We start from the raw sequence: 13,914 nt of genomic DNA on the forward strand, positions 1-13,914 counted from the left end.
ATAAAACACAAGAAAGAGGTAAAGAGGGTAAAAATGTGGGGTGTCTGAAAGAGGTATAAATGAAGCAGCTAAAGAAGTGAAAAGATACAGAAAGTAAAAAAGAAAACTAAAAACAGAGAAAGTGTTTGAGTTAGTGAGAGATAGATAGAGAGGATAGATATATATATATATATATATATATATATATATATATATATATATATATATATATATATATATATATATACACATACACAGGGAGTGCAGAATTATTAGGGAAGTTGTATTTTTGAGGATTAATTTTATTATTGAACAACAACCATGTTCTCAATGAACCCAAAAAACTCATTAATAGCAAAGCTGAATATTTTTGGAAGTAGTTTTTAGTTTGTTTGTAGTTTTAGCTATTTTAGGAGGATATCTGTGTGTGCAGGTGACTATTACTGTGCATAATTATTAGGCAACTTAACAAAAAACAAATATATACCCATTTCAATTATTTATTTTCACCAGTGAAACCAATATTACATCTCAACATTCACTAATATACATTTCTGACATTCAAAAACAAAACAAAAACAAATCAGTGACCAATATAGCCACCTTTCTTTGCAAGGACACTCAAAAGCCTGCCATCCATGGATTCTGTCAGTGTTTTGATCTGTTCACCGTCAACATTGCGTGCAGCAGCAACCACAGCCTCCCAGACACTCTTCAGAGAGGTGTACTGTTTTCCCTCCTTGTAAATCTCACATTTGATGATGGACCACAGGTTCTCTATGGGGTTCAGATCAGGTGAACAAGGAGGCCATGTCATTAGTTTTTCTTCTTTTAGACCCTTTCTTGCCAGCCACGCTGTGGAGTACTTGGACGCGTGTGATGGAGCATTGTCCTGCATGAAAATCATGTTTTTCTTGAAGGATGCAGACTTCTTCCTGTACCACTGCTTGAAGAAGGTGTCTTCCAGAAACTGGCAGTAGGACTGGGAGTTGAGCTTGACCCCATCCTCAACCCGAAAAGGCCCCACAAGCTCATCTTTGATGATACCAGCCCAAACCAGTACTCCACCTCCACCTTGCTGGCGTCTCAGTCGGACTGGAGCTCTCTGCCCTTTACCGATCCAGCCACGAGCCCATCCATCTGGCCCATCAAGACTCACTCTCATTTCATCAGTCCATAAAACCTTAGAAAAATCAGTCTTCAGATATTTCTTGGCCCAGTCTTGACGTTTCAGCTTGTGTGTCTTGTTCAGTGGTGGTCGTTTTTCAGCCTTTCTTACCTTGGCCATGTCTCTGAGTATTGCACACCTTGTGCTTTTGGGCACTCCAGTGATGTTGCAGCTCTGAAATATGGCAAAACTGGTGGCAAGTGGCATCTTGGCAGCTGCACGCTTGACTTTTCTCAGTTCATGGGCAGTTATTTTGCGCCTTGGTTTTTCCACACGCTTCTTGCGACCCTGTTGACTATTTTGAATGAAACGCTTGATTGTTCGATGATCACGCTTCAGAAGCTTGGCAATTTTAAGAGTGCTGCATCCCTCTGCAAGATATCTCACTATTTTTGACTTTTCGGAGCCTGTCAAGTCCTTCTTTTGACCCATTTTGCCAAAGGAAAGGAAGTTGCCTAATAATTATGCACACCTGATATAGGGTGTAGATGTCATTAGACCACACCCCTTCTCATTACAGAGATGCACATCACCTAATATGCTTAATTGGTTGTAGGCTTTCGAGCCTATACAGCTTGGAGTAAGACAACATGCATAAAGAGGATGATGTGGTCAAAATACTCATTTGCCTAATAATTCTGCACTCCCTGTATATATATATATATATATATATATATATATATATATATATATATATATATATTTATATATATATAGAGAGGATAGATAGAGATAGAGATAGAGAGAGAGAGAGAGAGAGAGAGAGACGGTGTGTAGTAAACCCTGAAGAAATGAATGAATAGATGGACAGAATAATGTTCACAGCAGATGATGCAACTCCATCAGCAGCGGGTTATTTTAAAGAAAACTAGCATCGTTGGAAGTTAGAGCAGCATCACTCATAAATAACAGTGTGAGAGAGAGAAGCATAAAGAAAGAAAGAATGGTTTTAAAGAGAAAGTGTGTGAGAGAGCAGGATGAGACGGGTGATGATAACAAGTCTGAGTGACAGCAGGCTGTGGTGGGGGTGGTGGAGGACATAATGAGCAGCTGCTACACTGGACTTCACTACATTGTGATTATACACATCATATGAAATCAGACGCTCTCAAGTCATTTCACTCCAGCTCATAGCTCATGAGGAGGTCTGCAAAAAAACACACGCTGCAACTGATTTATACACTAAATATTCTCTAGTTAAAGCACAACAAGGCTTTTAAACGACGCTGTACGTCATCACATCATGAACAACGTCGAAGCGACGAAGTGTAACAAAGTTTCTGTACCGGAGTCGGACATCGAGCTTGTCCTCATGGTCGTCTCCTTCTCCAGCTGAATGTCTTGAAGTGCAAATATGGATGTAGCTGAGAAGGGGAGAGAGAGAGAGAGAGAGAGAGAGAGAGAGGGAGAGGGAGAGTGTTAGTGACCTTATACACTCTTACGTTTACACACAGACACGGCTTCAGTCTGGTGAAGGAGGTGTGGCCTTTGTGCTGTCACTCTCAGTGAAGGAGGTGTGGCCTCTGTGCTGTCACTCTCAGTGAAGGAGGTGTGGCCTTTGTGCTGTCACACTCAGGGAAGGAGGTGTGGCCTTTGTGCTGTCACACTCAGGGAAGGAGGTGTGGCCTTTGTGCTGTCACACTCAGGGAAGGAGGTGGGGCCTTTGTGCTGTCACTCTCAGTGAAGGAGGTGGGGCCTCTGTGCTGTCACTCTCAGTGAAGGAGGTGTGGTCTTTGTGCGATCACAGTAAAAGAGGTGTGGCCTCTGTTGTCAGACGCTTAAGGTGGTGTGGCTTCTGTGCTGTCACACTCAGTGAAGGAGGTGTGGTCTTTGTGCTGTCACTCTCAGTGAAGGAGGTGTGGCCTTTGTGCTGTCACTCTCAGTGAAGGAGGTGGGGCCTCTGTGCTGTCACTCTCAGTGAAGGAGGTGTGGCCTTTGTGCTGTCACTCTCAGTGAAGGAGGTGTGGCCTTTGTGCTGTCACTCTCAGTGAAGGAGGTGGGGCCTCTGTGCTGTCACTCTCAGTGAAGGAGGTGGGGCCTCTGTGCTGTCACTCTCAGTGAAGGAGGTGGGGCCTCTGTGCTGTCACTCTCAGTGAAGGAGGTGTGGTCTTTGTGCGATCACAGTAAAAGAGATGTGGCCTCTGTTGTCAGACGCTTAAGGAGGTGTGGCTTCTGTGCTGTCACACTCAGGGAAGGAGGTGTGGCCTCTGTGTCTGACAGAAGCCATAACTGATTGACTGAGACAGGCAGTTAAAGATTTGTGGCCATTGTATCATCAGTCCAAGTGAAAGAGGCAAATGCTTTGTGCCCATCAGTCATAGTGGTACATACCCCTATCTCTGATACTAGCCTGTGTGTGTGTGTGTGTGTGTAAAATGTATCAAATTTATATAAAGTAAAGGACTAAGCGCTGAAAAGCTCATAAAATTCATGAACAATTTATGACAAAACGCACGGTATTATATTGTGTGTGTGTGCCCACTTACTGTCAGGCAGTGTGAGAACTCTCTCTCCCAGACAGTGAAAATATGAGTGTCTCATCGCTTCCTCTGCAGATATGCGCTTCTTTCCTTCAAACTGTAACGCCATTGCAGGAACAATGAAACACAAACACACACACACAATTGTACTGACTGCCACACAGAATATAAATAATGTAGACCTAACAGTGTACACAGTAGACTATAAAACACGGTGACTAACTTGTTGGAACACTATTGAATATCATTAAACACACAAACACTGCATGCACAGAGAAGTCTGGTGTTTGACGTGGGTCAGTGTCAATAGCATTGTATTGCTTCAGCAGCCAAACACACACTGGATCAGAAGTTCACACACAGGAAGCTGACGAACTAGATATATTTGATGATATATATTTTTTTAAAGATTTCATTATAGTAACTAGCCTTAAGAAATCAGCTTTTATTATTAGAGACATCGCAACATTCTGTACCTGCAGCAGTTTGGACAGCAGGTCTACTCCATCATTGTCCAGCCTGGAAAAGAGGAAGAAAGAGCAACAGATTGAGAGATCGAAACAGGAAAGGTTGAAAGAGTGTGTAGTTTGACAGTTAATGGAACAGTCAGGAGCCAAATCAGGTTTATAGCTTAACACTAACCCTGAGCACAGTCCATCAGCCAAGACACGTTTGTCTGATGTTTTCCTCTGTGCTTTAAATAGCTAAAATGGAATGAAAGTCTGAAACATGAAACATCCTTTCTATAAGCCTGCCTCACACCACACTCAGTTCTTCACCCAGGATTCTTTTTGCTTTAATTAGTGATTAAAAATGATGTGTGATGCTATTAAAATTGTTGTTTTTTTCCCCATTTCATGTTCCGTAAGCACATCCTGGTCAGGGGACTGAAAAAGCCACAAACACACACCATACACCACACACACACACCATACACACACACACACACACCATACACACACACAGACACACCATACACACACACAGACACACCATACACACACACAGACACACCATACACACACACCCACACCATAGACACACACACCCACACCATAGACACACACACCCACACCATAGACACACACACACACCATAGACACACACACACACCATAGACACACACACACACCATAGACACACACACACACCATAGACACACACACACACACCATAGAGACACACACCCACACCATAGACACACACCCACACCATAGAGACACACACCCACACACACCATAGAGACACACACCCACACACACCATAGAGACACACACCCACACACACCATAGAGACACACACCCACACACACCATAGAGACACACACCCACACACACCATAGACACACCCACACACACCATAGACACACCCACACACACCAGAGACACACCCACACACACCAGAGACACACCCACACACACCAGAGACACACCCACACACACCAGAGACACACCCACACACACCAGAGACACACCCACACACACCATAGACACACCCACACACACACACCATAGACACACCCACACACACACACCATAGACACACCCACACACACACACCATAGACACACCCACACACACACACCATAGACACACCCACACACACACACCATAGACACACCCACACACACACACCATAGACACACCCACACACACACACCATAGACACACCCACACACACACACACCATAGACACACCCACACACACACACCATAGACACACCCACACACACACACCATAGACACACCCACACACACACACCATAGACACACCCACACACACCATAGACACACACACAATAGACACACACACACCATAGACACACACACACCATAGACACACACACACACACCATAGACACACACACACACACCATAGACACACACACACACACCATAGACACACACACACACACCATAGACACACACACACACACCATAGACACACACACACACACCATAGACACACACACACACACACACACCATAGACACACACACACACACACCATAGACACACACACACACACCATAGACACACACACACACACCATAGACACACACACACACACACACCATAGACACACACACACACACACACACACCATAGACACACACACACACACACCATAGACACACACACACACACACACACACCATAGACACACACACACACCATAGACACACACACACACCATAGACACACACACACACCATAGACACACACACACACACCATAGACACACACACACACCATAGACACACACACACACACACCATAGACACACACACACACACCATAGACACACACACACACACACACCATAGACACACACACACACACACACCATAGACACACACACACACACACACCATAGACACACACACACACACACACACACACCATAGACACACACACACACACACACACACACACCATAGACACACACACACACACCATAGACACACACACACACACACACACACACCATAGACACACACACACACACCATAGACACACACACACACACACAATAGACACACACACACACACAATAGACACACACACACACACACCATAGACACACACACCATAGACACACACACCATAGACACACACACCATAGACACACACACCATAGACACACACACCATAGACACACACACACAAAACCACAGACGCGCAACCACAGACGCGCAACCACAGACGCACAACCACAGACGCACCACGCAACCAGCTCCACACCCACCACTGTGTCAAGAAGAAAACCGCTCAAGTAAAACTCAACCCAAACAAGAACTGGAGCCCGGGATCCAGCCTTGGAGCTTTGAAATGCCACATGCAGCGCATCAGATTTTGCCCTGACTCCTAATGTCTGAAAGCATCAGGTTTAAGGGAGGTTTAAGCAAACCCGCTTTCATCTGTACCAAAGTGACATTTGGCCTTTAATTTGTTCCTGTTGCTACATGAAAAAGAAAATTATTCTTAATGAGACTAGCATGGTTAAATAAAAGATAAAATAACATCGCTGTCTGACTTTTAGGTGAACTGTTAAAACTGATTAATTTAGTGTTTAGACTGGATTTTGGGAACCCCCCCACCCCCCCAATGTTAAGGCTATAGCAGAGTATGCTGTACTGAAGGGATGTGGTAGCCTAGGGGTTAAGGCATTGGTCTACTAATCAGAAAGGCAATGTGTTTGAATCCCAGGTCCACCAAGCTGCCATTGCTGGGCCCCTGAGAGAGGCTCTTAACCCTCAGTTGCTCAGTTGTATAAATTGAAAGTCACTCTGGATAAAGGTGTCTGCTAAATGGCAGAAATGTAAATGTACTGAGCAAAGAGGCTGCAGAATCTCTTTTATACCGAGGAGTGTGGTTGTGGAGGCAGTCGGCACGGTAACGGGGGTAGTTGTAGGAGATGAATTCTTCATTGGAGGTTATTCCAGGCCAGGTTTCTTCTGTAGGTGTCCCTGAGAGAAGCAGTACAGAGAGTTAGAAATACTGCAGAGATAGCCGAGAGGTAGAAGATTGAGTAAAAACTGTCTGATTTATTGCCAGGTCCTTCAGAGAAAGGTGAAGAGCAGTACCTAGCAGTTTGAAGATAAAGTGCAGCTCCTCCTCCACCGTGGATCCAGGGAACAGCGGCCGACCCGTAGCCATCTCGTAGAAGATACAGCCGACGCCCCTGCAACAAAGCAAATCATAGCTGCTTGGTTCTCCGGCATATGGATAAGAAAAACGAATAAACAGACAAGGACTGACCACATGTCGATCTGGGTGGAGTAATCCGTGCTGCCCAATAGGATGTCCGGTGGGCGATACCACAGAGTCACCACTTCATTCGAGTAAGTCTTGGTGGGAATCGACTTGGCTCGAGCCAGACCTACAAACAAAAGACAAACAAACCCAACTTTATTTTGGTATCTGGCACAGCTCGAAGCTAACAGAAATGCTAGCAGTTTTCGATATTGCGCAATACAAGTCAATTATATTTGCAATTGGTCTGAACAGTGCTTTATCTGAATAGCTGTAAATGTAAATGTCCCTTGTAAACATACAATTTTTAAAAAAAAGATTCTGCCATAAGGGGGCACGGTGGCTTAGTGGTTAGCACGTTCGCCTCACACCTCCAGGGTCGGGGTTCGATTCCCGCCTCCGCCTTGTGTGTGTGGAGTTTGCATGTTCTCCCTGTGCCTCGGGGGTTTCCTCCGGGTACTCCGGTTTCCTCCCCCGGTCCAAAGACATGCATGGTAGGTTGATTGGCATCTCTGGAAAATTGTCCGTAGTGTGTGATTGCGTGAGTGAATGAGAGTGTGTGTGTGTGTGTGCCCTGCGATGGGTTGGCACTCCGTCCAGGGTGTATCCTGTCTTGATGCCCAATGACGCCTGAGATAGGCACAGGCTCCCCGTGACCCGAGGTAGTTCAGATAAGCGGTAGAAAATGAGTGAGTGAGAGATTCTGCCATAAAATACAACCGAATGTAAAAACGTATAAACGTCACCGTTTGTTTCAAATACGGTTTATATTGTAGTTTGAGCCTTGAATCATTTTCCTGTACAGTAGCTTGTCCTTCACATTTGGTTTGAAGAATTCATTCAATGGAGCCATTTGGATGTGTTGCTTGGCCGAGTCATACATAATTTACGTAAAATTGAGCAAATGTCTCTGGAATCCTGGCTTCAGAAAATGAATGTGTGCTTTGTCTCTTGTTAGTGTGAACGCTAAAGCTAAGAAACTGCACACGTAAGTCCTCAATGGACTGAGTGGGTGTCTGAGTGGACCTGATTTAATGCATTTCGGTTCAAAAGCCCATGTTAAACACTTTTAATTTGTTTGAGTGTGGATGATGTCATTCTCTGACCGTGTGTGTGTGTGTGTGTGTGTGTGTGTTGGTGTGGGATTGGGTGTCGTACAGACCGAAGTCAGCCAGTTTGAGCTCCCCGCGGTCATTGATGAGGAGATTCTGGGGTTTGAGGTCTCGATGGAGGACTTTGCGTCTGTGACAGTAGTTCAGTCCTCGCAAAAGCTGGAACAAGAAGAGCTACCAAAAAAAAAAAAAAAACACCAGCATTTAAACAGCAATCATACAGCAGAGTAAAACACATCAGAGCTTACATAAGTAATGTAGAATCAGCTCTAGAGGCAAAGGTTTGACTCGTCGTTCTCAGACAAGGGAAAACAGAGCTGCTGTAAAATGGAGCAATGCGGTAACTCTCACCTTCACGTTGTGCATGTGGATGCAGTTCCCGCAGTCATCCAGATACTGTTTCAGGTCTTTATCCTAAACAGCGCACAAATGAACACAGTTAAGAGTGCTGGAGTTTCTGTGCTACTAACCAAAGGACAGGAATTTAAACCCCATACTGTCATGCTGCTTTTCTCTCACGCTGATATAAAGTACTGGAGGCTTGGAGCTACTGATTGGAAGGTGGTAAGATCAAATAAAAATATTAAAGGGGTTTTCGTGCAAGTCCCGCCCTCGTTAAGGAACCAGTCGTTGTTGGTATCCGATGTTACCGTAAAATATCAGGCTTATTATTCTTGTATCGATACATAGACAGGAAATCTGTTATTTATGCCACTTTTGTCAGAATTTACTAGCGTTAAGAAAACAAAATAAGATTTTAATGTCAAATCTGTGTTTGAGACACATGCAGATCAATTTCTGGTGTATGGGTCAGCAGCCTGCTTGCATGACCTGAATACAACTGAACCAGGAGCATCATCAAGTTGGCCAGCGACTGGACAAACTGCACCTGAAGAACTGGGAGTCAAATCCCAGCTTCGACTGTGTCCAGTCTATTTGGATAAAGGTTTCAAAGGAAAAGAAAAAAAAATGCATTGCGATCGATCCGTGATGATCTGTTCCAGCAGCATGATTTCGTTGCCTTGACGACAACTCATGGAACTGATGCTCACGGTTAGTTCAGGGGGTCGATGAAAGGAAAAGAAAGCTAAATTGAATGATGCAAAATGGTAGCATGAGGAAACACCGGTTTTACTGCCTATTATGATGAAATGGTGTTGCTAAAGTCAATGCATTCAACTCTTCCTTTTAAAAGCAAGTAAAACATTTAATTGTCAGTTTTTTCCCTGATCACAATGATTTGTAAAATAGATTCTGAAAGCCAGAGAGACTCGTAAAATTTCTCCATGTTGTCCGTTTACAGCAGAAATCTGCTCATATCAGTGACAGGAAGGGATTAAGCTTTATTTAAGTTACTAATAAACAGATCCGCCAGACATATGTTAATGTCCGTTTGTGCATTTGTGTGTGTGTGTGCGTGTGTGTGTGCATGATAGTCTTCAGTCCTCTATTTTGCATGTGTGACTCACTAGGTATTCGAACACGAGCGTCAGAGACTTCTGGGTGTGGATGATGTCATGCAGAGTCACAATGTTGGCATGTTTGAGATCCTTCAGCAGGGAAACTAGTGTGTGTGAAAGAGAGAGGGATTAAAGAGTGAAACTGATCAATAATCTGTATAGAAAATTGTTTTTTTTTTTTTTTCATCCGTACAACAATAAATAAAGAAGTTACTTGATTTAAAATTCTGGGAGATGTACAACACTGTGTATACATTTTTATGTACAATTATTACAGCAGTATGTCTCTAAAATAACCGTTTCCTCTACAGTTTTTCGGGTCAATAATAAAATATTTAGAAAATGTTTTTTTTTCTTTTCTAAAAAACATTTAGAAAAAAAAATAAAATTCCCTCTGACTGTTACAAAGCACCGTCACTGGGGACAAAAATATTAATCAGTCATAATCTCACGGTAACTTTCAACACATCGATGATTACACACCATTACAAATTCATGTAAGTGGAACGTATGCGATATAAGAGGTCCATGTCCTGGTTCTGATGCTATGTTCTGACTCACCCTCTCTGATGGCAGTGCAGGGAGCTCCTTCCTCATGTTCCAGACGGATCTCCTTGAGAGCCACGAGGTTATCGGTTAGCTTACTGCGACCTTTATACACCGTGGCGTATGTTCCCTGAATAGCGGTTAAGAGTCATTTAACATTTACGCACTGGATGTAAAGTAGAACATTTAAACATGTAAACGCACTTAATAACAACAACAACAAGGATATTCAGACACACGTATGTAATATAAACACTGTATTTTCTGGACAACACAATTAAACGAATCCATTTACATTCATAAGCCTGCCTTGTAAAAGTAGTATGAATTTCACTGGAGGTTAGAAGCTGGTTATGAAACGCTACAACACTAATTTAAATATTTAAAAAAGAAAATAATTATAAGGTTTCAGTACATGTCCAAATGTATGTGGACGCATAAGTATTTCTTCCCCAAACTTCCGTCACCATGTTTCAAGGGTTTCTTATGGGTGATCTGGTTTTCTTCCCTTAGTTCAAAGACATGTATGGTAGGATAGTACAGCATCTCTAAATGGCAGTGTTTGAATGGGCGTGTGTGTGTGTGCGTGTGTGTGTGAGAGACGTTACCAGAAAGAGTCCCCAGGGAAATGGTTAAGGTTTCTGTGTAGGATAAACACTACAGAGAATGGATGGATGGACAAACGGACAGACGGAACGTCTTTGTACGCTGTAGCATGGAACCAATAGGTCTAAACCTGCTCCAGCACTTAGGGCACTGTCCCTATGCGCAAAGTAAGCACCTGAACACCTTGGAGATGAACTGGAACGTTGAACTGTGAACTTAATATATCTTTCTTAACCAAATTCCCTGTGTGCATCAAGGCCTAGTTTAAAATACAGCAGCAGGTGAGCGATAAGCTGCTTGTTGTCTGTGGTCAGAAAATGAAGAGACTTTATACTCATAATAAGAGTTTTTTTTTTTTATACAAAAGCAATATTGAAATCCAGAAAATACAGCATTTATCTGTGGTTAAAACTAGTAAAAACAACAACAATAAAATACCTACCTCTCCTAGTTTATCCAGTTTCACATAAGTTTCCAGCTTCCCAAAACCAATTTCTGACTGAAAACAAAAACAAACATCGGCAGTACTTTAGAATTAGCGTGATGGCTTCTGGCCACGGCGTCCCGTCGGCTCAATTAATTAACAATATTAATGTATTAAATAACGAATTAAAAAAAAACAATCAAATAGGCACATTATAAAATTCTGAAGCTAAAACATTTTGCAATGGAAAATCCGGAATATTGACGGAATCATTTAATATAAGACTAGGTTTCAGAAAAAACTTATATTTCACATTATATTATATATGTGTACTCAAGTTGTTATAATATTTCAACACAATGTCAAAACTTAACACTAATCCGTTTACGTATTCTAGGCCAAACCGTGTGTATTTCAGGACCTTTAATACGTCTGCACATTTTAGTACGCATGCTAAAAGAGATACCCTACTCTCAAATTATAATTCAGGCATTTGCGTTAGAAGACAGATATAATGATTTCGTCTGTCGCTGGAAAGTCTTTTTGCTCTGCATTTATAAAAGGAGACTTTCCATTTTTTCGGTACGAGTGACTTTACGGTCAGATTATAATGGTTACAAGTGCTGATAATGTGGAGCGGTGTGTTCTCTACTGCGACCCTGAATATATAAGGCATGGAGACAGATCTAGACTGAGTCAGATGAATGAGAGAGAAAGATGGAGGGCACAGAGGAGAGGACAGTACAGAATGATCTGTGAGCACATGCAATAATTAGTAGAGCACAGTAAATAATCAGGACAGAATGAGATCAGAGGGTCAGAGAGATGAGCGAGTGACGAGGAGGAAGGCAGAGAGATGAGCGAGTGACGAGGAGGAAGACAGAGAGATGAGCGAGTGACGAGGAGGCAAGACAGAGAGATGAGCGAGTGACGAGGAGGCAAGACAGAGAGATGAGCGAGTGACGAGGAGGCAAGACAGAGAGATGAGCGAGTGACGAGGAGGAAGACAGAGATGAGCGAGTGACGAGGAGGAAGGCAGAGAGATGAGCGAGTGACGAGGAGGAAGGCAGAGAGATGAGCGAGTGACGAGGAGGCAGAGAGATGAGCGAGTGACGAGGAGGAAGACGGAGATGAGCGAGTGACGAGGAGGAAGACAGAGAGATGAGCGAGTGACGAGGAGGAAGACAGAGAGATGAGCGAGTGACGAATAGGAAGACAGAGAGATGAGCGAGTGACGAGGAGGAAGACAGAGAGATGAGCGAGTGACGAGGAGGAAGACAGAGAGATGAGCGAGTGACGAGGAGGAAGACGGAGATGAGCGAGTGACGAGGAGGAAGACGGAGATGAGCGAGTGACGAGGAGGAAGACGGAGATGAGCGAGTGACGAGGAGGAAGACAGAGAGATGAGCGAGTGACGAGGAGGAAGACAGAGAGATGAGCGAGTGACGAGGAGGAAGACAGAGAGATGAGCGAGTGATGAGGAAGAAGGCAGAGAGATGAGCGAGTGACGAGGAGGAAGACGGAGAGATGAGCGAGTGACGAGGAGGAAGACAGAGATGAGCGAGTGACGAGGAGGAAGGCAGAGAGATGAGCGAGTGACAAGGAGGAAGACGGAGAGATGAGCGAGTGACAAGGAGGAAGACGGAGAGATGAGCGAGTGATGAGGAGGCAAGACAGAGAGATGAGCGAGTGATGAGGAAAGAAAAGTATGTCATTGATGGGTGATCAGTAAGACATGTAGAAAGATCAGTGTATGATCTGAAGGAAAGAAAAAAAGCATGTGATCAGTGAATAGATAGAGAGAACACAGAGTGACCAACAGGACAGAGAATAATCATTTTGATCAGTGAGTTAACGGGACAGAATAAGATCAGCATGTGATCAGTAGGACTGGATATGATCAGGTGATCATGAGAATGAAGATCTGGAAGTGATTAAGGAAAACAAAATTAGACCAGTCATCGATCTTTAGGATGAAGAGATCAGGGCGTAATTAAGTCTGACAGGATGAATGTGGGGAGGGGGGGAGGGGGAGAGAGTTATCAGATAAGTGCAGCGATGAGATCGGCGAGACAAACAGAGCAGCAAGTGACCAGTAAGACAAAACAATCAGTGGGGACAGACTGAGAGATCAGAGAGAGAGAGAGAGATCAGTAGTGACTGGTACAGAGTGAGGGACATCATCTCAGAGAGAGCAGCGATTTGTGAGTAGGACAGAGAGAGAAATCGGAAAGCTTCGTTACCAGAGAGACTCTACGCAGTCGTCTACTCAGTGGTTTATCGAACAGCGGGCTGTTTAGACTGAACTTCTCCAGGTAGCCATCTGGAAGACGAATGTCAGCTGGCAGAGACAGCCTCTTATTTATGTCCTTGGGGAAACGGAA

At 43.8% G+C, this 13,914-nt stretch overlaps 1 protein-coding gene across 1 annotated transcript in view; it reads right to left on the reverse strand.

Annotated features, from left to right (window-relative positions):
- cdk16 (cyclin dependent kinase 16) overlaps window positions 1-13,914 on the reverse strand; it is a 34,912-nt gene that overhangs the window by 5,019 nt on the left and 15,979 nt on the right. Inside the window, exons 5-16 of the mRNA XM_060880707.1 lie at window positions 13,774-13,899; window positions 11,549-11,605; window positions 10,516-10,630; window positions 9,964-10,058; window positions 8,846-8,908; window positions 8,545-8,668; window positions 7,389-7,509; window positions 7,214-7,311; window positions 6,991-7,096; window positions 4,104-4,146; window positions 3,634-3,724; window positions 2,434-2,511 (exon numbers count right to left, since the gene is read on the reverse strand). Coding sequence (XP_060736690.1) covers window positions 2,434-2,511; window positions 3,634-3,724; window positions 4,104-4,146; window positions 6,991-7,096; window positions 7,214-7,311; window positions 7,389-7,509; window positions 8,545-8,668; window positions 8,846-8,908; window positions 9,964-10,058; window positions 10,516-10,630; window positions 11,549-11,605; window positions 13,774-13,899 — 1,117 coding nt within the window. The remainder of the gene's footprint in view (window positions 1-2,433; window positions 2,512-3,633; window positions 3,725-4,103; window positions 4,147-6,990; window positions 7,097-7,213; window positions 7,312-7,388; window positions 7,510-8,544; window positions 8,669-8,845; window positions 8,909-9,963; window positions 10,059-10,515; window positions 10,631-11,548; window positions 11,606-13,773; window positions 13,900-13,914) is intronic.

Source organism: Tachysurus vachellii, chromosome 11, assembly GCF_030014155.1.
Source record: "Tachysurus vachellii isolate PV-2020 chromosome 11, HZAU_Pvac_v1, whole genome shotgun sequence".
NCBI lineage: Eukaryota > Metazoa > Chordata > Actinopteri > Siluriformes > Bagridae > Tachysurus > Tachysurus vachellii.